Source organism: Crocodylus porosus, unplaced genomic scaffold (genome assembly GCF_001723895.1).
Source record: "Crocodylus porosus isolate Cpor-Errol unplaced genomic scaffold, CroPor_comp1, whole genome shotgun sequence".
Lineage (NCBI taxonomy): Eukaryota > Metazoa > Chordata > Crocodylia > Crocodylidae > Crocodylus > Crocodylus porosus.
In genome coordinates this window covers 7377304-7404789 of record NW_017728943.1, presented here as the reverse complement: position 1 = coordinate 7404789, position 27486 = coordinate 7377304, and the positions used below count along the sequence as shown (strand labels likewise).

Below are 27486 nucleotides of genomic sequence, written 5' to 3'. Positions count from 1 at the left end.
CTGGGTTCTACCTTGTTTCCAGTAGGGCAGTATCTTTCCCGCTACATTGCTCTCCATACATTTTCCTATGCATATGAAATGCATAGAGAAATGATTCAGCTTCAAAAGGAGATCTGGAAAGAAACTTGGATAATATTTAACCTGTGTCCTTGTGGTTAGAGCACTGTGCTAGGAAGTCAAAAATGCATATTTAAACCCCTATGGGTGATGGGGACCTACAATTCAGGTCTCCAGTTTCCTGGGCAGATGCCATAAGCATGCAGCTTTGGAGGGCTAAGACATGGGAGGGCCCTCCTCCTGTATCTTGCACCCTCTAGTTTGGGTCAGAGGAGGGCAGGGGAAGTGGAACAGCTTTTAGCTATCCCCAAGTGAAACCGGAGTAGAAGTAGCTGGGAGGCAAGAGGCTTAATATCACCAGAGACTCCAGGGTTCAGCTATGTTTTTTTTGTTTTACAGTTTGCAGGAGGGATGTAGTGCAATATCTTAGGGGTGCGGCATCAGCTGATAGGCCAGGTCAGGTGATTACAGAGCAGGCTGTAAAAGACATTGTTCCCCATAAGGGGCTGCAGACAGCAATCATTCAATGAGATGACCTGTGGTCTTGGGCAGTGAGTGCAACAGGACCTCTTCAGGGAAGGTCAGTCAGGGGAGGGCCAAGGGTTGCTCTTAGGCAAGCACAATGTTTACCCAGTTAAGGAGGATAACACCATCCATCCTGAATGAGGAACCCAAAATGGGGATCTTACCTCATAAATATAATCAAAGAGCTCTAGAATTGTCAGGATACTAGCACCAATAAATAGTCCCATCTGACCTCCAATGTCACCTAGGAGAAAGAAAACAGCTCATTTTACTTGCATGCTGTCAGAGAAATGTGCTCAGATGGTGCAGGGTTGTAAACATTAGCTATATCTTTATCTGGCATTTTCTGAGGAGTCCTATTCTATTCATAGCCCTTCTGTTCTGGTCAAGAACAAAATCACAAAAGATACAATGCCTGAACTTCCACATCACCCTCCATCAAGATTTCCCCTCAGGCTGACATGCTTGTGGAGTGATATTATTACCTGCGCTGCTCATGGGCAGAACTTCTCTCTGAGTTAACTTTGGCCAGCAGGTATTTTCAGCCTCAGAGCATTGTTGTGACTAACAAAAAGGCCATATCACCCCAACCATCATGTGTGATGAATGATCGCATTCATAGTAGCCAGGAGAGGAACCCACTTATTTTCAAACATTTATTTGAAAATAGCCAGGAATGAAGGAAGGAAAAAAAATGATGAAAAATGAGCTCTTCAGTGAATCACCAACTAGACTTTAAAGTTTGCTCCCCATGGCGTAGCCCAGGAGAGGCAGCATAGAAATCGTGCCTGCCCATGCCCTCTGAAACAGCCAAGGCAGACCACAGGGAAATACAATGCATGCTGTTAACAGATAGAAGCCAGAGGCCTAACAAGCAAGGTTTGCATCCCAGGCAAGCCCTGAAGGTAAGTGAAGGAGGGGGAGGTGCCTCTGAGCACTGGAAGGGACAGGGTCCTGAGAGCAGGTGAAGGAAGGGTAGGGAAGTATCTTACCTACTTTAGGGACTCAAAACCAATCTCTGGCTGCTGTTCCTGCTATGACATGGTCTGCATGCCCCAATTGTTGCTCCTACAAGAGCATTGTAGCATTCTTGTGCCTGGCTACTGCTGCAACAGCAGGACAACGGTGCTGCTTTTGCTACTGGGGTGTGGATTTGGGTGGGGAGCACCATTCTGGTGCTTCTTCTAAGTCATTGCCTGGAGCTGGTGCTCTGCTCACTTCCATCCCAAATTATGTTATAGGGGGAGGCTATAGGCAAAATGCCGTGGAACAAATGGAGCTCAGATCTTAACATCAGCTTTCTACTTTCAAATGTTATGGGCAGTATAGTGTAGAAGGAAGTTAGTGTGTGACTCTCTCCCAGCCTATTCCCCATGCCCTGGGAATATCCCAGCTAGGGCTGAAAACGAAATGCTCTTTCCAGGGCCAACTCGCTTCCTAAATCTCTGGTACCAGTGTTCTATATCTCTGTATAGATAAGTAGGAGGGAGCCACCAGATGTGAACTGCATCAAGCCATCAATTTAATGAGCCATGTGACAAAGATCCTATTAAAGCTGATGATGAGAGCTAGAAGAAGAATACGCCCGCAGATTGCAAAAGTTCAATGTGGTTTTGTAGAAGATCAAGGTACAAGCATTGCTATCTTCATGGTACAAATGCTTTCACAGATGACAGCAGAAATGGGGAAAGGCCTTTTCTTGTGTTTTATTGATTATACCAAAACTTTTGATAGAGTCGAGCATGAGGAGTTAATGAAAATGCTGAAAGAATTGATGGCAAAGACTTGAGAATTTTAAGAAACCTCTATTGGGGCCAAATTGAAGCAGTGAAGATAGAAAATGAACTACGTGATTTCATTCAAATTAAAACCTGACCTGTTTAACTTTTACAGTGAGGAAATACTGAGGGAGATTGAGGATTTACCAGGGCTGATCACTGATGGACAGAATTTGAACAACTTGTGTTATGCTGCTAACACAGTCTTAATAGCTGATTCAGAAGGAATCATGCAGGAAATTTTAGAAACTATTGTTAGTGAAAGCAAGAAGGGTCTCAGCATCACCTGTAGAAAAACAGAATGCATGGTAATTACAAAGAAGATGATCATTCTTGTATGCAACAACAAAGTAGATAAGGAACAGATAAGGCAGATCAATAAATTTAACTATTTGGGAAGCTGGATAATATCAGATGGTAAATGTGATCATGAAATAAAACAGAGAATAGGGATGGCAAAAGATGCATTTCTGAAATGAAGATATTGACAAACAGTAAAATTTCTATGGGGATGAAGCTAAGAGTTTTGGATTGCTGTGTTATATCAGTCCTCATGTATGCATCAGACTGCTGGACAATATCTTCAAGTATGGAAAAGGAAACAACTGAGATGTGTTTCTTAAGGCGCATCTTGAAGGTATGTTGGACAAGTCACACCTCAAATGAAGATATTTTGTCCAGAGTAGGCTGCAGGAGGAATCTGCTGATTATCATAAGAAAGAGACAGTTGGAGTTTCTTGGACATGTTAGGAGGAAAAAGGAAATAGAAAGTCTGGTCATAACTCGAAGGATTGAAGGAAGGAGAGATCATGGAAGACAGAGGGTGACTTATGTCAAGAGTCTAACTAAATGGATGAATGTATTAATACTGGAAACATGGGCAACTGGTGCCACCTTAGGCAGGGCATGTCCCCCCAGAGACCAGTCAGTGACTGGCGTGGGGGAGGTCCCCCATGGCCGATTGCATGGACTGAGAAGCAGCCACAGCACTCCCAGAAGTGGGTGCAGCGCTTCATCTGGCACTTGCACTCCCTGGCTGATGCTCACAGGGGGGCACTGGTGCTCCTGCCTGCACCCCACCCATCGCCTAAGCAGGGTGTGTGGCCTGTCAGGGGGTGCACCAGCACTCTCAGGGGGTGCATGTGCACCCCCATGCACCCTGTACGTGTTGCCACTGACTGGAAAATCTGTATGCCTAAAAGAGAAGAGGTTTGTGGAAGACCATGGTCACCAAAGTCCTGTTTGGATCTGGTACCTAGAGAGCAAGAGAGAGAGAATAGATATGGTGCCAGTAGATGGTGCTCAAGAACCAATTCCTGGGTGGATTGTAAATAATTTTCTTTAGCAGACCCTCAAGTCAGTCCTAACAAACTCTTTTTTCTAAGTTCTTTTGCAAGATTCATTTCTAAGAATCTAGAGGATAAAAAGGGATTAAGAAAAAAGCTAACATAATTGTGTCAAAAGCAGGCCATACCTAATCAACTTGATTGCCTTCTGTGACAGGGTGCTGAGCTTTATGGATAGGAAGAACAGGAGATATGATATACTTGACTTTAATAAGGCTTTTTTACAGCATTGGTCATGATGTTCTCATATGTAAATGTGGCAAGGCACCTTTGGTGCATACCACTTCAACAGCAGCAAAGAGGCAGCAGCCAGAGGCCTGATCAAGGCAGCCATTTTGGTCCAGGGATGTAAGTGGGGCTGCAGTTTGCTACAGGAAGAAGGAAACATCAGGCTGAGAGGCTGCTCTAGCTAGAGTCAGGAGGTGAGGGCAGAGGCTAAGGGGAGAATGTGACCCCTTGTCCTGGGTAAGATGTAAAACTGCACCCTGCTAGGGAAGGGTGGTCTGGTGGGGGTCCTAGTGGCGTGGGAGCCCCGAGGAAATGCCAGGCCAGTTACCTCCCTGGTGAAAGGTGGGTTGGGGTGCCTTAATAACCCCAGCCCCACATCCCTGGTGGTGTTTGAGTGCGCAGGGAGAGTCCAGGGCCCTTGGTTAAGGAGCCCTGTGGCAGAGCTCAGGCTGGAAGAGGAAGCTGGGGCCATACCCAGGCAGCAGAGAAAAGCCTGGGGGCATGAGTGAGACCCTGTGTGAGAGGGGCGACGATCAGTGAGACCTTATGTGAGAGGGGTGATGAACAGAGTGGCCTGTGAGTGTGGGTGAGTGAGGAGGCCCAGTGGGGTCATAGTAGTCTGGTGAGGAGCTAGGAGCAAAATAGGCCTACAGTTGTACAATCACTCAAACGCTCAGGTGAGGGTAACAGGAGATACCCAACAGACTGTGTCGGGGCTGACTGAGGCAAGGAGAGCTCAGTCCAAAGCCAGGTGGCATGAGCGTGGCCCCTGAGAGAGGGCTGTATGAAAGAGGCTGGGTGAGAGCCAGTGGAGTGAGTGAGACCCCAGTGAGAGAGGGGTAGTGTATGAGTGGCCCTCCAAGGCTCTAGAAAAGAGCTACCACTGTGTGCCCAGTTTGCTCCGGCCATAGGCCAGAGAAGTAACATTAGAGTAACATCTGCAAAGCATGGGACCCATGGAGGGGAGGTTGGAGTGGGTATTAGGCCTTTGTCAGTAGGGCGAGTAATGGGTAGCCTTCCACATGGGTTGTTCTTTAGTAACAACTCTCATATTTTTTCATCAAGGTGTGGCAGAAGATGAAGCACCATCAGTGGGTGGTTACTTGAGGAGCAGGGTGGCCAGTGAAGACCTGATGATGAGGCCACCCTGTTACAGTAAACTAAGAAAGTAAGGTGCACGACTGTACTCAATGGGCGCCTCTACACATGCAGAACAATCGACTCTGGTGCTTACTGTGCCAGAATTTATTGCTCCTGAGAGTTATATATACACATGCACTCAGGACTATAGCATGTTGAGCCAGGTTGGAGCAGCCCCAGTGGGCAGGGGGCCCACGGCTGCTTCAACCCAGATAAATGTGCTGTGGGAGGGGTTGGCTAGGGCATGAGGGTGCTCCAATGCAATGCTAGGCAGGCAGCCCCTGCACTGAAGCACCCTTGTGCCCCAGCCAGTCATGTCACTGTATATACATGTGGCTACGGAGTAAAAAAACCTCCCCATCAAGAAAGTACTTGTTTTTACAAGTACTATGCTGCTGTGGAGTTCATTAGTTTACTCCAGCCTAATAGGGCTGCATGCATAGATGTGAGACATTTACTGAAGAGCTAATTACTCTTCTCTATAGTAAATGTCTTATGTATATGCAACCATTGCATTCAAAGTATAGTTATCAGTGGCTCAATATGTAACTGGTAGAAAGTATTAAGTAGGTTTTCTCAAAGAACTGTCCTAGGTTCAGTACTGTTCAATATCATCATTAATGATGTGAGGAATAGGGCTGAGTGCATGTTAAGTAAATCTGCAGATGACATCAGGCAGAGTGGCATAGCAACCAATTTTGAGGATAGGATTAGCCTTCAGAATGACCTTGATCAATTGGACAAATGGATTGAAATAAATCAGATGAAACTCAGAAAGAACAAATGCAAAGTGCTACAGTCAGGAATAAACAATACAAATGAAATAATACAAAATGGGGAACAACTGGCTAAGCTACAGTACTGCAGAAAAGGACTTGAGGGTGGACGGAGGGGAGGTAATATGAATATATGAATAAGGTACTGAATATGAGCCAACAGTATAATAGTGTTGCAAAATAGAATACTAGTATGTTGGGGTATGTTAATAGGGTGTCATAGCCAAGTGATTTTTCTACTTTGTTTAGTATTGCTGAGGCCTCCTCTGGAATCTTGAGTCCACTTTTGACCACTGAGCTTCAAGAAAGAAATAGACAAGTTGGAAAGAGGCCAGAGGAAAGAAATCAAAACAATGAGAGGTCTAGAAAATATGACATAGGAGAACAGGGTGGAAGAACTGTAGTATCTAGTCTGCAGAAGAGACAGCTTGAGGGATTGGATAACAGTTTTTCAAATACAAAAAATAATCATTATAAAAAAGATGGTTATCACTTGTTCTTTGTGTTCTGAGGATGGGATAAGAAGTAATGGGGTTAAATTGCAAAACATGAAATACAGATTAAATATTAGGAAGAAATATTTGCCCCTTAGGGTGATTAAACACTGGAAGAAGTCACCTAGTGAGGTTGTAGAGTTTCCATCAGTACAAGTGTTTCAGGGCAGGTTAGAGAAATGGTTATCTGGGATGGCTCAGATAACAATGACCCTGCCTAAAACAGGGGATTAGACTAGATGACTTCTTGAGGGAACATCCCTCAAGAAGTCATCTAGTCTAATCCCCTGTTTTAGGCAAGATCATTGTTCAGGGTATTTGTTTACTAATATGTGATTCATAGATTCTAGAGTCAGAAGGGACCCCAGTGGGCCATCTAGTCCAACCCCCTGCCCTGGCAGGCAAGAAAAGGGTCACCAAACCTGGGATCATGTGATCTCAGCCAGGTGCCTGTCCAGTCTCCTCTTGAAGACCCCAAGGATGGGGGGAGAACCACCTCTCTTGGAAGCCCGTTCCAGATCCTGACAACCCTGACCGTGAAGAACTTTTTTCTAATGTCCAGTCTAAACCTACTCTCCAATAGATTATGGCCATTGTTCCTTGTTGTTCCAGGGGGTGCCCTGGTAAACAGATCATCGCCTACTTTGTGTTGCTCTCCCCTTATGAATTTGTATGCCACCGCAAGGTCTCCTCTCAGCCTTCTCTTTGAGAGGCTGAAGAGGTTAAGGTCCCTTAGCCTTTCCTTGCAGGACCTTACCTGCAGGCCTCCAGTCAGCTGGGTGGCTCTTCTTTGGACCCTCTCCAGGTTGTCCTTATCCTGCTTGAAGTGCGGCGTCCAGAACTGGACACAGTACTCCAGCTGCGGCCCAACCAGTGCCACGTAGAAAGGGAGAATCACCTCCCTGGACCTGTTTGTGAAGCACCTAGGGATGCATGACAAGGTGTGATTAGCTCTGCCGACTATTTCATCACATTGACGACTCATGTTCATCCTGGAGTCAGCAGTGACTCCAAGATTTCTTTCTGCCTCAGTGGTGCTGAGAAGGTCACCCTCCAGCCTATAGGTATGATGGCAATTTTTTCTCCCTAGATGTAGCACCTTGTACTTGTCCTTATTGAATTGCATCCTGTTGCTCTCTGCCCACTTCCCCAACTTGTCAAGGTCAACTTGGATCTGGTTGCTCCTCTCCAGGGTGTTAGCTTCACCCCATATTTTTGTGTCATCCGTGAATTTGGATAGGGTGCTGCCCACCCCCTTGTCCAGATCACTGATGTTGATGTTGAACAGCACCTGAGGGACTCCACTGCACACATCTTTCCAGGTTGACACTGACCCATCCACCACCACCCTCTGAGTGCAACCTCTGAGTCAGTTTGCTACCCAGTCTACCATATAATCATCCACGGCAAATCTCCTCAGTTTATTAATAAGTCTGTGGATTGGCACTGTTACCTCATGTCATTTAGACCTCTCTCTCAATAATCTGTCCCAGTGCTTTACTACTCTCCCAGTGAGAGTTTTTTCTTAATAGCTAATTTAGCCTTCCCTTGCTGCAATTTGACACCATTGTTCCTTCTTCTGTTACCTACCACCACTGAAAACAGTCTTGCTTCATCCTCTTTTGAACACCTCTTCAGGTAGTTGAAGGCTGCTATTAAATCTCTGCTCAGTCTTCTCTTTTCTAAACTAAATAAGCCCAGTTCCCTCAGCCTCTTCTCATAAGTTATGTACCTCAGCCCTTTCATTGCCATCCACTGGACTCTCCAATTTGTCTACATCTTTTTGTAGTGGAGAGCCCAAAACTGGACATAGGACTCCAGATGTGGCTTCACCAGTGCTGAATAGAGGCGAATAATCACTTCCCATGATCTGCTGGCAATGCTCCTAGCAGTGCAGCCCAGTATGCTGTTAGCTGTCTTGGCAACAATGACACGTTATTGTCTCATATTCAGTTTATTGTCCACTGTAACCCCCAGGTCCTTTTCTTCAGAGCTCTCCTTATCCAGTTGATCCCCACCCTGTACCACTACATAGGGTTGTTCTGTCCTAAGTGCAGGACTTTGTACTTGTCCTTATTGAACCTTACAAGATTTCTTTTGATCTAAATCCTCCAATTTGTCTAGGTCACTCTGAATCCTATCCCTACCCTCCAGCATATCTACAACTTCCCACAGTTTGGTGTCATCTGCAAACTTGTTGAGGATGCACTACATGCCATCTTCCAGCTCACTGATGAAGGTACTGAACAAAACCGGCTCTAGGGCCAACCCCTGGGCACTCAACTTGATACCAGCTACTAACTAGACATTGAGCCATTGATTACTACCCTCTAAGCCTGATGATCCAGTCAGTTTTCTATCCACCAGTGATGAGGGACTGGTCATAAATCAAATACTTACCACAGGGAAAGACCGAGCAGAGCAAAGACAAGAAGACAGTGGAAGAATGATGCTTCTGGAGAAGCTTCTCCTTTAAGATAGAGAAACCCCAGAAGGGGTGGTGCGGTGCACGGAGAGACAACTCCAAAGAAAAAAACTGGAAAAGACTGCTGGGAACGGAGAATCCCTAGAACTGGACCTGAGTGGAAGAGAAGACTCAACCAGATACTAAGGCTGTGAGAAACAGCACCGTTCTGTTTCACCTTGAGTTGCGACGGTTCGACGGGACAGCATTCCATTTCAAATTTAATTTCGATTTGAAACAGCTGTTCCATTCCATTCTGTCAAAACAGAAAGGCTGTTTTGATGTTTCGCTGGGGATGGGAAGTCAGCCTACAGTCCATTCAATCCAGACTTCTTTACCTTGCTTGTGAGAATGTTGAGGGAGACCGTATCAAAAGCCTGGCTAAAATCAAGGTATACACTTGATCTGAGCCTTCAAGAGGCCGAGAAGCAATACATCCACTGCTTTTCCTGCATCCACAGAGCCAGTCAGCTCATCACAGAAGACAATCAGGTTGGTCAGGCATGACTTGCCCTTGGTGAATTCATACTGACTGTTCCTAATTACTTTCTTCTCCTCCAAATTCTTAGACATGGATTCCATGAGGACCTGCTCCATGATTTTTCCAGAGATTGAGGTGATGCTGACCAGTCTAGTACCCTGGATCCTCCTCCTTCCCTCTCTCAAAGATGCACACTATATTTGCCCCTTTCCAGTTATCCAGGACCATTCCTGATTGCCATGAGTTTTCCGAGATGATGGCTAGTAGCTCTACATATCACATCAGCCAGCTCCTTTAGCACCCTCAGGTACATACATAGCCCCATGGAATTATACATCTGGCTTTTCAAAATAGTATCTAACATGTTTTTTCACTACTGTTGCTGCTCACCTCCTCCCCAGACTGTTTTTCCAGGTGCAGTAGTCTGGGAGCTGATCTTGCCCATAAAGACTGAGGTGAAAAAGGCATTGAGTACTTCATCCTTTTTTACATCCTCTGTCACTAGGTTGCCTCCCCCATTTAGTAAAGCGTCCACATTTTTCCTGATCCTCATCCTCAGTGAGGTCCTTTTGCCAAGCAGATAAATGGAAGGGGAAAGGGGAGAGTAGGAGGGGGATATTTTTACTTTTTATCAGACTACCTAGTCTGACTGGAATTAGTCAAAACATAATTTAGCCCTCAATTGACTATTGTGGCTATGATTTGGATGCTAGAAACAGTGGAGAGAGACACAGAAGATCTGTTTTTAAAGTATGGCCATGGCTCCTGGAGACAGCTTAGGCAAACCATGAAACTGTTTCCATATCTAGAAAAATGGGAATAAAGGTTAAATTGATCAATTCCTTTAAACTTTTCACAAAATGAAATTTCAAATGGGTGCAAAATCATGACATGAATGATTGGAAAGGTCTACATTGCCATATTCCTTCAAATTGAAGACTTGATTTTTTAAAATTTAAAAACTATCTCTAATAGTAGCCTGCCTCTGAAACTTGGGGTGGGGAGGGGGCAGGGTTAAGTAAAAAAACCAAACTTTATATGTACCATTGGTGTATCTTTTTAAACATGTCTTTCTTTCAGGTTTTTTTGTCTTCAAATGAGAGTCATAAAATATGGATATTTCTTAAATGCAAATGAGTATACATTTGAATGAGTAGGGTAATTTTGACCAAGTATTTACAACAGTTTCACCTAACTCTTTCTTTCCACAGGAGGTGGAATGTCCAGTGGCTTGGGAAACCTGCCCTATGCCTACCTCTGTCCTGGGAAGTTGAGTTCAGTTGCTCAGCTACAGACTATCTCAGGATGTTGGGTAAGACATTTAAAAGTTGTCTACAGTGCTAGAGATACAGGCCCCGATACCTGGACCACCACAGACACAGGGTTTAAGTCCCAATGCAGAAGGATGACAGTTTGCAACAGCCCTCCTGGGTCACTGCTAGGTTTGGAGTATGCCTGAGGTGTATGGGTGAGGTGTGGGTAGGGCATACTTGAACTCTCCTGTTCTGGTTCCTGCTGCTGCAATAGTGTACATGTTCTCAGTCAGTTGTATCTCAAAGTCATTGCCTTATTTGTGCAGTGGGAATAACAGCACAGCTCTGCTTCACAGGAGTACTGTGAGGATCCCTGAACTGAGATCACCGGGTACTCACAGAAGCACCTGAAATGACCAGATCAATGTTTGTGCCTTTGTATAACATGAACATCTAATGAAAATAACAGTAAACAAGGCCCAGGACCCCCTGAACTTTGGGCAGCAATTAATCCAGACAGAGAAGCAGTTAGCAAAAGCAGGTGTATATAGCTCTAAGTGATCTGCATGCAGAAGCTCCAGTCCATCATGAAATCATAGGAGTAGTAGCTAGAAACACCCACCTGTCAACTTGACAGGTGGCCATCTTGGCTGCCATCTTGGGACCAGAAGTCCGACCCTATCACATGGTCTTTGACATCACAACCCCCCTCCTTTCCCCCTTATATGGTGTATAAACCAATCAGCAAGAACAGTGCCAAACCATCCGGAGCGAGTACATGGGGTGGGGCCTATGCTGCAAACCCACCCAGCTTGCAAGGATGCCCCCTGTCTGAGACCACGCTAAGGCAAGCAAGGACAGATATGTATTCTTACACTTCACCTGTAAGACCCCTCATCTTCACCATACCATCAAGACTTGCTAGATGTCCACATAGAACACTTTACCATAGAAATAGTTTTGCGGAGGACAGCCCCCTAGCCCAAAGACTTCCTGAGATGCCTGAACCTGGTCTGGAAGCCCATGTGAACATGCAAGAGGAGACCTGTGAGCCAGCAACCCAGGCTGCTGAACACTGAGCTTGTCTGGACCTATGTGAAGTATTCACATGACTAAATTATAATATCAGTGTCCTTTTGCATAGAATGTAAACTCATGGATGGGACCACCTGAAATATAACAATACAGTTAATCTCATCTCTGACTTTGGTATCAAGTACATCCCATGCCCAACTACTCTAAATTGATTATGAATAAGTCCCCTTTCAGTGTGATTGCCTCTTCCTTGTTACCAGATCCATCACCAATCTAGGTGTCTGTACCAGCTGGAAAAGATTTTGGGTTCCACCCTGTTATCACAGTGGGTGGTGAATTTCGTAAACCAGGGGGTGTGTTGTAAAGATAAATCAGAACACAAAAAAATGTAGATGTGACCAGAGCTTCTAACAGCAGACTTCTACATATTTGAAGACTAAAGTGATTATCTTTTACCAAAAAAATTTTTAGACATGACTCTGTTTTAAAACATTTGGTATATACTTTATATACACTATTTTGCATTATTTGATTTTTAATACAAGGGGCTGACAATGTATTATTTGATTTTTATTACAGCAAGCTTATCTACTGGGAAAGCCACATGCAATTTTACCACAGCAAGGTAGAAATGTATTTTAAAATGGAGGGGTTATTTGTGGCTGTGTTAATATAGACACACTAAGCTGTATTATAACTGTCTGTAACTCTTTGTTTTTAGACAGAACCCCTCCTTTTAAAATAGAAAAGCAGAACAAACACATACATTCATGTTTTTATCTAGTAGTAAAAGGTACCTTTCTGAAATCAGCTTTTGAAACTTTATGTGTTTCTTGGAGAGAAGAGGTTGGTGTGTGTGAATTAGTCCCCTGTGGATGTAGAGGTGGGGGAGGGGTGTGTGTGGCCCTATGAGTATAGAGATAGATGGGTTAAACCTTTTTTTTTTGTTTCTTGGGTATGTGTGAATTAGTCCCCTGTGAATGTAGAGACAGAAGGTGGGGTTAATGAAATTTTAAATTTGTAGTGTATGAGGCTTAGCTGTATACTTGTGGAAAGTGAATTCTCAGTGCTGACATGTACATTTTACATTTCCTAAGTGATCACATGCAACACTCCCGAAGAAAGACAGGAACTAGGTCAGAGAGCTCTAACAACACTATAAAAAACCACAGAAATGCTCAGCCTGCAGATCATAACACCCAAGGACCAGAAGACCATCAGGACAGAACAGAAGGGCATGGTTCCTCAGAGGAAAACATAGTTTCATAGTTAGTAGGGTCAGAAGGCACCTGGGCAGATCAAGTCTGATCCCCTGCCATGGCAGGAAAGGATGCTGGGGTCAAATGACCCTGGCAAGGTGTGTATCTAGCCTAACATGCCACTAACCTCTGAGAAAATTACGTGTAAAACCCCAACGATTCAAACCCCCAAAGCAGGTGATTTGGGCCCCATGAATAAGAAACCCAGGAGTGATTGCTCATACACTTTAGAGAAACACAAAGAGAAAGAGGAGGGTCTTCATCTTTTTTTGAAAGATCATGATTACTGTGAAAATCAAAAGGTGGGGTTTTGGGGGGATGTGGGTACACACCTTGCCTTAAAAGAACATGATTATTGTAAAAACCAAAAGAGGGGGAGTTTTGGGGGTGTGGGTAACCATCTTGCCTTGAAAAATCATGAATGATCATGATTATTGTGAAAACAAAAAGAGGAGGGGTTTGGGTGGTGCTGGCCAATGTATACATCTCAGAAAGAGTGTGGAGAGTGCAGGGTGGTTTGAAAGATCATGATTACTGTTGAAGCAAAAGAGTAAATGTTATTCAGAGAGGAGGTAGCCTGTATGACCCGGACAGCAGTCATGGCATGTATCATAAGAAGGGGAGCCATGATAAACCCGGCGTTAAGAACAAGGAGCTAACCACCAAGTGGCTTGCAGGACAAAAAGTAAGGGCCTGGATAAAGAGCAGTGTGGGAAAGGCTAATTGCCTGTTGAGAAAAAATAAAGAGATCTCCTAGTGATGGTGCTTTAGAAGGGGTCCTTACAGGGCCCCTCAAACGCTTCCCCTACTCCAGGGCCTGGCCCTCCTCCAGGACTTGCGGAGTCAGAGAGGTGGGATGATAAATATGATTTAGAAGACCCTTTATAGGGCCTCGCAAAACTCCACAGCCTCCTGATCCTGTGAAGGATGTTTTACCGGATGTACATATGGTGCAGGTGAGAAGGCAAGAGTGGTCTGTAGCTAGGTTTGGAGACACAAGGTACACAGAGGAGTCCTGTTTTGTGAGTCTGGACCATTACACATGGTGTATGAAGCCATAAGCAGAGGGGTAGAACAACATGTAGCAAAACTCATCCAGAGATTCATGGCCAATGGCTATACCCAGGTATGTATTTAGGCAGATAGCATGAGGAACTGTTTATATTCTCAAGCTGTTAATTTAAATCAGATGACCCTGGGGCTGTTTTTAGAGTGATTAGTAACCTGTTACAAAGCCAGAGAGAACTACTGCTTGATTTGATATTTCAGCTGTTTGTAGTTGTTGTGAGAGGCACGGCCAGTGAGAGCCAAAGAGTTATAAACTCTATCCCCTAGTCCTAGATCATTGCTAAAAAGAGGAAATATTTAATTGACCCAAATACCTTTGAGAGTAACCTGTGCTTGGCAGGCAGCCTATTGGCTGTTACAAAAAGTAGAGATGCCACAGATGCTGAACTGCTAGATGGTGTCAAAGAGCTGCACAGGAAATTGGGCCTGTCTATACATCAAAAGGTTATGCTCCACCAAGTAGTTTTGTTTGAAGACCTTGAACAGGTCAACATTCATATTGTAATGTATAAAGAGAAAAAGGGGTGGACCCCCATCTCCTGCATACATTCAAAAGCACTGAAAATGTACCCTGCACCTATTTCAGGCTCTGCAATCTGATGTAGAAAGCACTGATGCTTGTTTACATCCATGACTTCCCCTTAACACAGGCAAAGATGACATTGGAACCTGCATGCATGTCTATGACTGTACAATGTCTGACAAAGATCACAATAACTTCTCCAACCAAACACCTTACATCCAAAATACCATGGTAATGTTTATTATGCAGCAAAAGAAAACAGGTATTGGAGTATCTGGATGTGCCTTGGGCTATCCTGCCTGGTGTACTGATCGAGAAAAACAAGACAGATACTATAAAACCCAACCCCACAAAGTGCCAAATAGCAAAATTGTTTCTAAATTCTTTGTGGGGTAAATTTGGTCAGAGAAGCAACCTGCTCAACACCACCATTGTCAGAAAGCCTAAAGAACTCAGACAAGGGACAGCCACAAGTCTGCAGGCCCAGACAGTATGCACCCGAGAGTTCTGAAGGAGCTGGCGGACATCATAGCATGGCCTACAGCGAAGATATTTGCGAACTTATGGTACTCAAGAGAGGTACTGAGAGGTTGGAAAAGAGTCAATGTGGTCCTAATTTTCAAGAAAGGAAGTAAGGAAGGAAGACCCAGGGAATTACAGACCGATCAGTCTGACAATCATCCCTGGAAAGATCCTGGAGAAAATTATCAAGGGCTCTATCAGCAGCAGGCTAATGGAAGACAAATTTTTGAGTGCCAGACAACATGGCTTTGTTGCTGGAAGGTCCTGCCTGACTTCTCCCTTGTTCAGTCAGTGTGTCACCTTGTCTCCTTCTATGACCAGGTGACGCATTGCCTGGACAAGGGAGATGAGGTTGATTGATGTGATATTTCTGAATTTCAAGAAGGCCTTTGACTTGGTCTCCCATGATGTCCTCATGGCTAAGCTGGAAAACTGCAGCCTCGACCATGTCATGTCTGATGGCTGGGGAACTGGCTCTGGGGTTGGACCCAACAAGTACTGGTTGATGGGAGCAAATCAACATGGTGCAAGGTGACTAGTGGTGTCCCTCAGGGCTCAGGCCAGTAGTCTTCAACATCTTCATTAATGATCTGGATTCGGGAGTTGGATGTGAACTGGAAAAGTTTGCAGATGATGTTAAACTATTGGGGAAGGCGGTCACACTGTAGATTGGGGATACAGGTTGACCTGGACAGGCTTGCAAGGTGGGTGGACCAAAACCTGATGGCATTTAATGCAGAGAAGTGTAGGGTGCTCCATCTTGGGAGGAAAAACCAGGATACCATACTTATAGGCTTGTAGTGCTACACTTGCTAGCACCATGATTGAAAGAGACTTGGGGGTCTTGATTGACCACAAGATGAACATGAGCCAGCAATGTGATGCTGTGGCTGGCAAAGCAAACCAAACTCTGGCATGCATCCACCAATGCATCTCAAGCAAAACCAGGGACACCATCCTCTCGCTTTAGTGAGGCTGCAGCTGGAGTACTGCATCCAGTTTTGGGACCTCCACTTCAGGAAGGACGTGGGTAAGCTGGAGAGAGTCCAGAGGAGAGCCACCCACATGATCAAAGGCTAGGAGAGCAAGCCTTATGAGGAGAGGCTGAGGGTCATGGGACTCTTCAGCCTGAAGAAGAGAAGGCTCAGGGGGGGATCTGGTGGCAGCCTACAAGTATATAATGGGGGTGCACCAGGATCTGGGAGAACAGATGTTCACCAGGCTCCCCAAGGTCTAACGGCCACAAACTTCTGGAAGGCCAGTTTAGACTGGACATAAGGAAAAACTTGTTTATGGTCCAAGTCTCCAAGGTCTGGAACAGACTCCCCCCAGAGGTGGTGCAAGCACATACTCTGGACTCGTTCAAATGGTGTTTGGATGCTTATCTTGCAGGGGTCATTTGACCCCAGCAGACTTCCTGCCTATGGCAGTGGGGCTGGACTCGATGATCTTGCGAGGTTCCTTCCATCCCCTAATGTCTATGAATCTATGAAAAAACTCTTTGGCTATCTCTTTTCTCCCACCTATGAAATATGATCTTGCGACTTTATTGATGATGAGACAGCCTGTGTGTCTTGAAAGCATGCCAAAGAGAGTTACATGCTCTCAGGTAACACGGACATCTTTATAGCCTGTTTCACCACTGCTTATGTGTGCTTAGATTTGTACGAGCTGCTAGACAGATTGCAAGACCAGTGTCTGTACCACAACACAGATTCTGTGATATTTGTGAGCCATGAGAGATATTGGAACCCCCTGCTAAGCGATTACTTAGGCAAGCTCACCAGCCAAGTTCCACCAGATGAACACATCATGGAGTTTGTATCAGCCAGTCTGAAAACCTACCAATACAAACTGTTTGGGGGGAAGGTTTGCTTGAAGGTCAAAGAGATTACCCTGAATGTGGCCAACTGTAAAAAAGTCAATTTGAAAACTTGAGAGATCTTTTTCTAGATTACGGAGCAAATTCCACTGAGGACACTCATAAAACAATTGCAGTACAATAGTGCTCTATCATCAGGAATAAAAACAAGTGGACAATAGAAACCACAGTCTTGAAAAAAATGCAGACAGTTGTTTATAACAAAAGGGTCCTCATGGAAAACTTTAACAGTCTCTCCTATGGTTTTTGGATATGTGCCGGAGACGCTTCTTTTCTGTGATTTTGGCAGAACCTAGCAACTGCGGTAAAAGTTACTTTGTAAAAAGCCTTTTGGATCACTCTGGTAGAATGTTGTCTGTTATGCCTGTGAATATTGTGTGGTGCTATAGCTGTTTGCAACCTTTGCATAAAGAACTGTTTTGTAAATATCCTTTTTTCAAATTTGTGGAGGGTCTGCCAGACAGTCTCAATGACAACTGTTTGTTTCCTCCCAATAAAGTTAATATGGTTGTGGTAGATGATTTGATGGACTCTGCTTGTGAGAGTGGCAAAAGTGAAAAAGCCTTTACCAAGTCCATGCATCACCAGAATCTTAGCATTATGTATATAGTTCAAAATGTTTACTGTCAAAGGAAAAGGAGCTGCAACATTACCCTTAACACAAAATGCATGGTTTTGTTTAAAAAACCCAGGGATAAGCTACAGATGGTGTCCTCAGCAAAGCGGATGTACCCAGATAAGGCCAAATTCTTTCTAGAAGCTTTTGAGGATGCCACTAAAACACCTTACAGGTATCTGGTGGTGGATTTAAATGCTTCTACCCTGGATACATTTTGATTAATAACTGGGCTTTTTCCTCCTGACCAACTTGTTTTTTATACTTAAAAAAAAACAGCGGGTGGGTATAAAAAGAGATGAGGTAGTGGCGGGCACTTCTTTATTTCAATGCTGATTGTATCAAGGGTGGGTGGCAGTGCTGACTCACTGGGACATAATGCAGCTTGTCATATGTGATGGTGACAAACTCATTGTTGCTCCCACAGACAGGGACACACTGTAGTAGTAAGGGAACTGAAAAGTCCCTGACAAGCTGATGTTCTGCAATGTCTGCGTAGACATAAAGTGAATTGAACCCTCTGGTAATATCAGCCAGGAAGGGTGTTTTTTTAACAGTGTGCCTGTGTAGGAATCCCTAAATATAGGCTAGCTCACCATGGGTAGAAAAAGCGTAAGTGCTATCACTGGTTTTAAGTACAGGTGCATCGGTCCCATATTGGATCAGCGTTGATATAAGGCAAATTGACTGTATGAGCAATCGGCTTTTTTTTTGGCTGGTGTGGCTGATAATGCCACTGATAAGTGCCCCGTGCATGCACAGCCACAGCGTAGCATGCAGGCGGCCAGGAATGCAGCCTAGTGGCATGGAGAGCAGCTGGGTCTGGCTGGTAAGTCTGTTGTGAAGGAAGGAGTGGGGTGGCAGATCTAGGGCCCCGCAGTGAGGGAGGGAGTGAGGCTCGGACTGGGGTAGGGGCAGGCACTGCACAGCCAGGGTGAGGTTCTGGGATGGAGCTGCAAGTGGCTCATCTGGAGGGTGCAGGCAGGGGGGCTCCTGCTACTGCACGCAACGTGGGAAGGCATGGGGGGGCGTGTGTCCCCAGATCTGTGCATGGGGTGAGGGCAGGCTAGCACTGTGGGCTGGGACAAGAGCAGTGCAGGCTCTTCCCAGTGGGGGTTGGGCCAGGCTTTGCTTGGGGTGGGCAGTGGTGGTGCTGGGTGGGAGGGTTGTTGGGGGGGGGCTACAGTAAATTTTGGGGAGGCTGCAGCCCCACATAGCCTCATTCCCAGAACTGCCCTCACCCTTCCCAAGCACAGCTTGGCCCAGCCCCCTGCTGGGAAAAGCCCAGAGTCGCCCCAGCCCACAGCCACAGCCTACTCTCGCTCCATGTGCAGGTCTGGTGGGCACATGTCCCCCATGCCCTCCCACGGTGCATTCAGCAGCTGGAACCCCCCCCCCCCATATCTCTTGGCTGAGTCACTCATGGTTCCATCCCATGCCCTTCTGTGGTTGGGCAGTTCCTGCCCCTGTGCTTGCCTCTGCCTCTGCCCCAGCCCCAGCCCCAGCCCCACTCCCTCCCTCCCTGCAGGGCCCTTGATCTGTCTCCCTCACACCCTTCCCTCCCCCTTGCCTCTTCACGCACAATAGACTTACCAGCCAGAGGTAGCTTTCCAAGCTGCACAGCCACATATTGAAATTGGATTGGTATTGGCTAATATGGCTCATTAAAAATTGGCCATTGGTATCGGCCCAAAAATTCTCTATTGGTGCACACCTAATTTTAAGTCTCACTTTTCTGATCACTTGATCATAGTGCGTAACTAATTCAGGTGGAGTAAGGTGGCTAGCAGTAATATCATTCATAAGATCCAGTAACTCTGTGATGGTTGGATAATATCCCTGATGCAGGAGGTACTCTCATTTTAAGTCCCAAAAATGATTTTGAAAGGGGTGTCTTGGTTTCATAGTTGATAGGGTCGGAAAGGACCTGAGCAGATCATCAAGTCCAACCCCCTGCCCTGGCAGGAAGGAGTACTGGGGTCAAATGACCTCAGCAAGGTGTTCATCTAGCCTCCTTTTAAAAGCCCCCAGGGTGGGAGCCAGCACCACTTCTCTTGGAAGTTGGTTCCAGATCCTAGCCGCCCTGACAGCGAAGCAGTACCTCCTGATATCTAGTCTAAACCTACCCTCTGCCAGCTTGTGACCATTATTTCTTGTCACTTCTGGTAGTCCTTGGGGGAACAGGGACTCCCCCAATGTCTTCACTGATGTTGTTCCAGCTGTGTGGGTATTGTACAGGTGACTCTCGCCATTTGTGGGGGATGCATTCTGGAGAGCCTCGCAAATGGTGAAATGTGAGAATATGGCACTGTGTTCATGAACTTCATCTGCGTTCATGAACGCAGTGCCCTTGGCCACTGGAGGTGGGGGCATGGCTGTGCTGGCAATGGTGGCAGCCTGGCAGCAGTGGCAAGAGTCTGGCAAAGGGAGCTCAGCAGCAGCAACTGTGGAGCTCCCAAGGAGCTCCTGTAAGTGTATTTAAGATGCAGGTTTGGCATTCATGAATATTTGAAGCCACAAATGCTGAACCCACGAATAGTGAGGGTGTCCTGTATTTCTGCTCACCCTATATCCAAGTTCCTGAGGAGAGCTAGAAGTTTAATTGGCTGTATGATAAAGTTCGAGCTGCTCTTCTGCAGAAAAAACCCTGGCACTGGTGTTGCTGGGCAAAGTGATGTAAAACCGACTGTCACTCATCTCATCCTTCTGGCAGAGGTACCCCTATATGTTACAAACATGGGAGGCTTCCACCCAGGTATTAAATTTAGCCAGCCACCCCAACCATTTCACCACCAACCACTTAATTCTCCCCTTTCCTTTTGTTGCTAGAACTTTTTCAACCTTGTAAACTCTGTCCTGTCTGGGGTTCATTTTTTGTAGCTCTTCAGAGTAAAAAGGACCCTCAATAAGTTCGTCTTTGTAATCTTTTAGGTGGTATACAGGTGGTGGCATGCATCTAAGGACTTCATCCACTATGAAAATCTCATTGGTGGATGTTTGTTCATAACCTTTTTCAAATCTCCCTTTGGTCCTAGACATGGTCCCCTTTTCTGAACAGCAGTGCTGCTGCTTTTAGTTTAAAATAGTCTCCATATGCAGCTTTCCACACCCGTAGAGAGTTTGAGAAGTTCATGTCAACAGGCCTTGCACAAATAGTTCTGTGAAAACTGTGGTTGTAGCTCTTTATAAACTCTGATAATGCATCAATGTAGTGAAAGGTGTTGTGGGCTGTAAAATACCTCCATATCTTTGATTTTAATGTTCTGTTAAACTGCTCTACCACCACTGCTTTCACTTCACTATTTGTCACAAAATGATGAATATTATATTACTTTAACAGTTTGCTTAAGGCTTATTTAAAAATTCTTTCCCCAAGCAGTCTAAAATTTGCAAGGTACGCAGCTCTCTGTAAAAATGGTTTTAAAGGCCTGAGCTATTTCACTGCCCAACTTGTCTTTTAAACCGACACCCTAGGCATGCTTTGATAATGTCTATCACTGTTAAGATGTACTTAACTCCATGGTTGTGTCTGGAAAACTGCTGCATATCCACCAAATCTGCCTGCCATTGCGCATCAATATTTGAAACAACAGTCTTGTTTCCTTTAAAACGTCTTGTTGCTGGCTTGTGTAGGGTATAAGTGTCCTAATCTGAAAGTCAGGCGGTCACCCTGCTTCTGTTCAGTACCTTATTCTGTCTTTTGGCTGCTCCAAAAAGTGAGTTCGCCCCACCAAAAACTCCCAGCTTCTCTGGGAGAGTAATAAATTTCCTTTAACAAAACCTGCTGTATAGACATGTCTGGTAACAGCAGTACCTACCTCCCTCACCCCCACCCCACACTAACACCCATACGGTGCATTAAAGTGCCTGAGAACAAATCTAAACTATGGTAAAATGAGGTTTATTAATCAGGTAATGAAATACCACATTAATGATGGTCTTCACTCTCATCTTGAACAGTTGTTCAAAACTAGGTCACACAAAAAACCTTTTTTGAACAGGGATGAACTACTTTTGTTTAGAAAACAGTCCACTGTACAGCCCTGCTTGGTGACCTCCATGGGCTTGTAACCCTGCTCGGTAACCTCCACAGGCTAAAAGCCTTGGTTGGCAGCCATTGTCTTCGGACAAAACTGTTGCATCAGTCTTCAGTCTTGAACTTCTCTCTTTTGGACAGGAACAAAAGTAGCTCATGCAAAAGACCTTTACTTTTTGTGGGGTGCCAATATTCAGGTTTTGAAAGCTCTCTATAAAGGCATCATTTGCCTGCAAAAATATTGTAATTAGCCCAGGCTCAGACAGTTATAAGAAAAAAAACACCCCCACAAAAAATAATCTAAATGAGTTACCTCAGCAGAGCCCTCTGGGACAGGATTGGCCAACACTTCCACCTTCTCCATAGGTAGGTCTGATACAGACTGCTTGTGTTCTGTCACAGTTCCTGGTCCTGTTTCGGAAGTCTTGCAATCCATCTCACACTCCCAAATCTCACTTATATATCTACCACTGACTGCCTTAGCACTGTCTCAGATGAACAGAGGGCCCACTTGGGAAAGCAGAGACCGGGTGGGCTTGCAGCCTAGGCCTCACACCTCTACTTACTCTGGTTGCTTTGGTGCTGTTCTTGGGGAGATCTGAGGCCTCTGAAACCCTTTGCTGATTAGTCGGGGGTGGTGGGGCAGGTTTTTAGAGGGGTCACCTCCCCCCACTACCCAATATGTTACACCTGTGCCTGGTGGGATAGGGGAGTGCCATGCAGCATTTGGAGTGAGGGTGGGGTTTGTGGCTGGTGGGCAACCACTTCTGATATCACACATCATGTGATGGGGTGGGGAATTGGAGTCTGGAGCATTGCAGTCTGGAGCTTGATAGATCATGACTGTACCATGTGGTTTAAGGCAGGTCTTGCAGTATGAGGGATGGGCTTTGGGGCCTCAATGGGCTGTCCTTCTGATCTCATGGACCAGGTGATGGTGGTGTCATGTGCTATGTGATGGGGTCAGGGGCAGGTTTTTTGGTGTCACTCATGGTGTGACTGGGGTGGGGGCAGGTTTTGTGATGTCACACACCATATAAGGGGGGAAGGGGGTGGGGTTTGTAACATTAAAGACCATGTGATGGGGCAGGACTTCCGGTCCAAGGTGGTGGCCAAGATGGCCATGTGTTAAGCTGACAAGTTGGTGTTCCTATATACTGCTCACAGACCACATACCCACAAGCAGGAATGTATACTTTGCAGCACATCAAGGGCTTCTAAGGCACTGCAAAAAGCACACAGCACAGGTGAAAAGGTTCTCTGCACTGCATATTTGCAGCATAGAGCCAAAATTGGATACCAGGAAATCCTGGGACCTAAAAAACTGCTTAAAAAAAAGTGGGGTGGTATATGTGGCTGCAGCCTGCGCTACCTGAAACTGGAGCCTGGTCAGCCAGAGTCACACTCTGCCTGCCAGCTAGGCTTTGTGTGCCCAGATCACCTCTGCTGCAGCCCCAGGAGATCCCCAGAACCCCAGGTAAGGCTTCTGGGGCCAATCCAGATGGTGGCTCCTGCCTCCCCTACCCCACCTGAGCAATATAGCATGCACCACAGCACAGCGCAGAGGTGTTTTCTAGGGACAAGTAGCAGTGGCACAACTATGTGCTGCTGCTGTTTGTCCCTGGGGAAATGCGCATATGCACTCATGGGGATATGCCCATAGTTGCATATCCAAGATTTTGTCATTAAAATGTGGGTGGGGCATTTACATTATGCAGATTAGTATTAAACAAATTTATCTTCATGTTTAGGTAAGAGAGTAAATTGTGTGCTTTACACGGGCAATACTCTTTCTGGCTGTCTTGCAAAAGTGTTTTCTGTCCCTTAGGATAAGGCCCTGGGTCATCTCTTGTATAAACTTCAAAGCTAGAGCACTCAAATAGCCCTCAATCAAAGCAGTGATATGACTGTTTTCCAGGTAAGCTACAGCAGGAAAAGCATGTTTGCCAGATGCTGGAGCATAGGGAGAGGGACAAAAGTGCTGAGCACTGTACAACTCCTTTGAAAGAACACTGGGAACCATCTGTGTAGAAATATTGGGTACGAGCTCTTTTGTTTGCTGGCAGCTATTCCATCACTGATGGATCTCATCTCTTATGCATGTTGAGAAGTGGTTAGCTGTTTATTTAAGTTTCTGGTAACTGTATTTGCCAAAATACACAGAAAGCAAAGCAATACAACATGTCGTTTAGCTGCAGGAATAAAGCATCCATAAAAGGAAGAAGTAGGATTAGTAAAAACCGGGGCTGTGCGAAGCCTTGGTCCCTGATTCGATTCGGCGGAGATTTGGCCTGATTCGGTGGCTGACTTTCCAAATCTGAATCAAATCAGAGTACCCTTTAATGTCTCTGAACTGAATTGGAACCCTCCGAATTGATTCAGAGAGTTTTGGAAAGATTTGGAGATTTGGACATAGACACAGCTTTAAATGTTTTTTTCTACATACCTCTAGGTAGCAGGGGCTTGTGAATGCTGCGATGCTGGGGTATATGGAGTGTCCCACAGAAGCATGGGGGGCTCCCCAGAGCACTCAGCAGCAGACCCGGAAGTGGACCAAAAGCAGGGCAGAGAGACAAACTTTGAGATAGAAGGGAACAGCCAAAATTCTGGGCCTAATGTGATAGAAGGTCAGAGGTCTGGGAGATTAGAAGGGTAAAAGTACAGACAAGTATTTATGATTTACAGGATACCTGGATGAGGATGTGGAAGACAAGTCAGTCAGTAAAAATCATCAACAGTTCTACTCACTCATACCTCTTGATCAAAAGCTGTAGGCAGCAATGCCCCATAACTTACTGCACCATGATCCTACCACTGCTGGAAGCACTAGGGTAAGGATGGGAAAAATATGACTCACAGGCCAAATTTAGCCTCTCAAGAGAGCCTATCTGGCCCATAGCTGCTCCTCTGAAGTAGAACTCTATCCAGCCCACAGCTGTCTTGGCTTTCGGTGCCTCTTGCCCCTCTCCCTTCCCCATGCCATAGCTGACTACAGCATCAGTAGCAGCTATGGCTCCAGTGGCCAGGCATCCACTCCTCCCTCTAGCCTGGCCTGTCTTTCCCTGCCTTGCCCTGTCAGCATATGGTCCAAGGCAGGGGGTGCTGAAATCCTGGCCAAGCTGAGGCTACATACAACTCTGAGCCTGAGTCCATTCACAGACCAGAGAGCGTGACTTTGGGTGAGAGTCAAAGCTCAGGTATGATTCTCTCCACTGTCAGAGGAGAGGGTACAGGGAGAAGAGGGCCAGGAGCCATGGGTTATGTGGGCCCTGCTGGGCTGGATCAGGGTCTGTTAGGGGCTCAGGCACCACTGGTGTCATACCATGCTCTGTTCCACACCTGCTTCAGGCCATGCCACATGGATGCAGCCACTGTGGCTCATGTCTGAGTCTGGTGCAGCTCCTGCCTGACCCCATGTACCCAGAATGCAGCCAGATCGGGAAGGAGCTGCTCCAGCGGTGCCTATGTGGCCCAAAGTGGAATACAGGAACAAAGTGTGGCACTGGCTCAGCCCAGTCACATGCCGAGGACTCGGGGAGGGGAAGGGTGTGCAGGGAGAAAGGGGGAACACAGCAGAGAACCAGCCCAGCCAGGACCAAATAACCTGTGGCTCCTGGCCCCCTTCTCCTTGCACCCCCTTCCTGAGTCCCTGGCATGGGCTGGGCTGGCTTGGTGCCATGCTGTGTCCCTATGTGTCGCTTTGGGCCATGTGGACACAGCTTGAGTGGCTGGTGCAACTCCTGGCTGATGCATCTGTGTGTCAGGGGCTCGAGGCAGGGGAGGGGGTGCAGGGAGAACTGCAGGGAGCTTATGTGTGTGTCTATGTGTGTGCACGCGCATGTGTGTGTTTGTCTGCATCTGGCGTGCATATGTATCTGCACATATGTGTGTGTGTGCATGGCCCTCAACAGCTCAGCAAACCTCATTAAGTGGCCCTCCAGCCCAAATAATTGCCCACTCCTGCACTAGGGGGTATATCTCCAAGGAAATGAAAATGCTTTGGGTATGGAGCAGGTGGCATATTTTGTTCACAGTGGGCCCATCTACATGTGCCCCCATGGCATAGTTGTTACTGCACCATCATTTAGTACTTCCTTTAGGGAGTGGCAGGGGGCAAGCTGCCTGCCCTCCCAGTGCCTCCCTCATTGCCTGTTCACTACCTACTGGCTTCCCCTCACTGTTTGCCTGCTGCTTGCCCCTTTACTACTTCTACCACTGCCTGACCCACACTACCTGACATGCTACCACTCCCTGCTGCAGTGGTGGTGAGGATGAATTTAAGATAATCCTCCAATAATTAGAAAATTATAACACAGAAAATTATAACAAATTTATAAATGATAACAAATGTATAAATTTTCCATGTATATAATCTAATTATTGGGGGTTGTCTTAAATTCAAGGTCCTCTTGAATTTCTGTAGGTACAGTAAGTCTGTCCTCAGTGGCATCGGCCTCCTAAACCAGAAATGGTATGGCCACTTAAGCACAGTGTTGGGAGCAAGCTAATTAGCACTGTCGAATGCTGCTGCTAATTAGTCTGCTTTAAAGCTAATAGACCTGCTTCCAGCACTGGCTACATCACTTTTTGCTTAGGAGGCAGCCCATCTGGAGCAGTGCAGTGCGCCTGAGGATGCCATTGCTGGAAGTGGAGAGTAGAGAGATGTGGCCTTCATGTCTCAAATCTCCATCTCTAGACTGCATCCATCTCCTATCTTGCAGGAGGGGCTCTGAGTGTAAAAATGTTACAAAAGTGATGATTATATGGAATCTATAATAGGAGGCTACAGAAATAGAGATGTATAATAAGAATTTACCTGGGTGAATACTGTGGTAGCATTACTTAGGCCACGTGGTGCAGAATTTAATGACAAACTCTCCGATATATGGAGGTTTGAGATCACACAGTGTGTGACCAAGACTCCTAGGGCTCATTTAAAAGGAAAAATGGGTGTAATTAACAGGTCTGGGCTATGTAGTTTCTGAGTCTGATTGAAAAACATAGGGAGAAACAGGGATGTGCCCACTGTGCACCCCCAAGCACATGTATGGACATAATATGTCTGGATTTTAGTATGTCTTTTGATGCAGTTTCATATTATCATAAGTAAACTACATAAATGGGGGATACATAGAATTACTAATAGGTGGATGTATACCTGGCTAAATAAATGTAAGCACCTCCTTCTCCTGAACTTGTAGCCCTGAAACTAGCCCACTGTTTGTTGCTTTTATGGATTTCAGGTATGGACTGTTCCAAATATCTATGGCAATGGTGCAACTACTTAAATGCACCTTTCATGTGGAAAAAGGCCCAGAGAGCCTTGAATGGATGAGGGAGATTTAACATACACAAATTCAACAGCCCTTTCATCACAGCAATAGGAGAGCAGTCTGGCTGCACAAATATTAGCTGGAGAGAAGTGCAAAAGCAGGTGCTAGGAACCTCTAGCAGGTGATAAAGGGAGCTCCAGAAACAACTTCTAGGCAGTGAAAGCCACCACGAGGATGGGAACAGACCTCAAGCCATGCATAGGCAAAGCCCAGGATCACAGGGAGCACCTGCTGTGGTCAAATTGAGGTTTCTAAATAAGTATGCAACATGAAGGACAGGATCAGTCCCTCATATATCCCAGGGACCAAGAGGGGATCAGTCCTCAGCCAGTTCATCCCTTCCCTTTTCAGTGTTTATTTCTCTGGTTTCTTTTCTTTATTCCCCCCACCCCTCTTCCTGCCTCATATCCCTCTTTCTGTTACTTGCAACTCCTTTGTGTTGCCAAAGTCAAACTCAAAGGTAGAGAAGCCTGAAACAAAATGGCTGCTGGGTCCATGTACAGACAGTCACTGCCCTGATGGCACTGGAGCTGGTCCAGGCTTGCCAGAGCTTGGCCCTTGCCCCAGTGATGCAGGGCTGGTCCATATTTGCCAGAGCTTGGCCCCTGAGCATGCCTGGATCAGCCCCGCACCTTTAGGACTCTGTGCTGGGCTTGGACATGCCCGGATC

General features: G+C 46.0%; 1 protein-coding gene across 1 annotated transcript in view; it reads right to left on the bottom strand.

The window, feature by feature from the left end:
• Nucleotides 1-27486, bottom strand: part of LOC109319006 (acid-sensing ion channel 2-like) — a gene marked incomplete at its 5' end in the record, with an annotated part of 433500 nt that overhangs the window by 26549 nt on the left and 379465 nt on the right. Inside the window, one exon of the mRNA XM_019548525.1 lies at nucleotides 747-826. Coding sequence (XP_019404070.1) covers nucleotides 747-826 — 80 coding nt within the window. The remainder of the gene's footprint in view (nucleotides 1-746; nucleotides 827-27486) is intronic.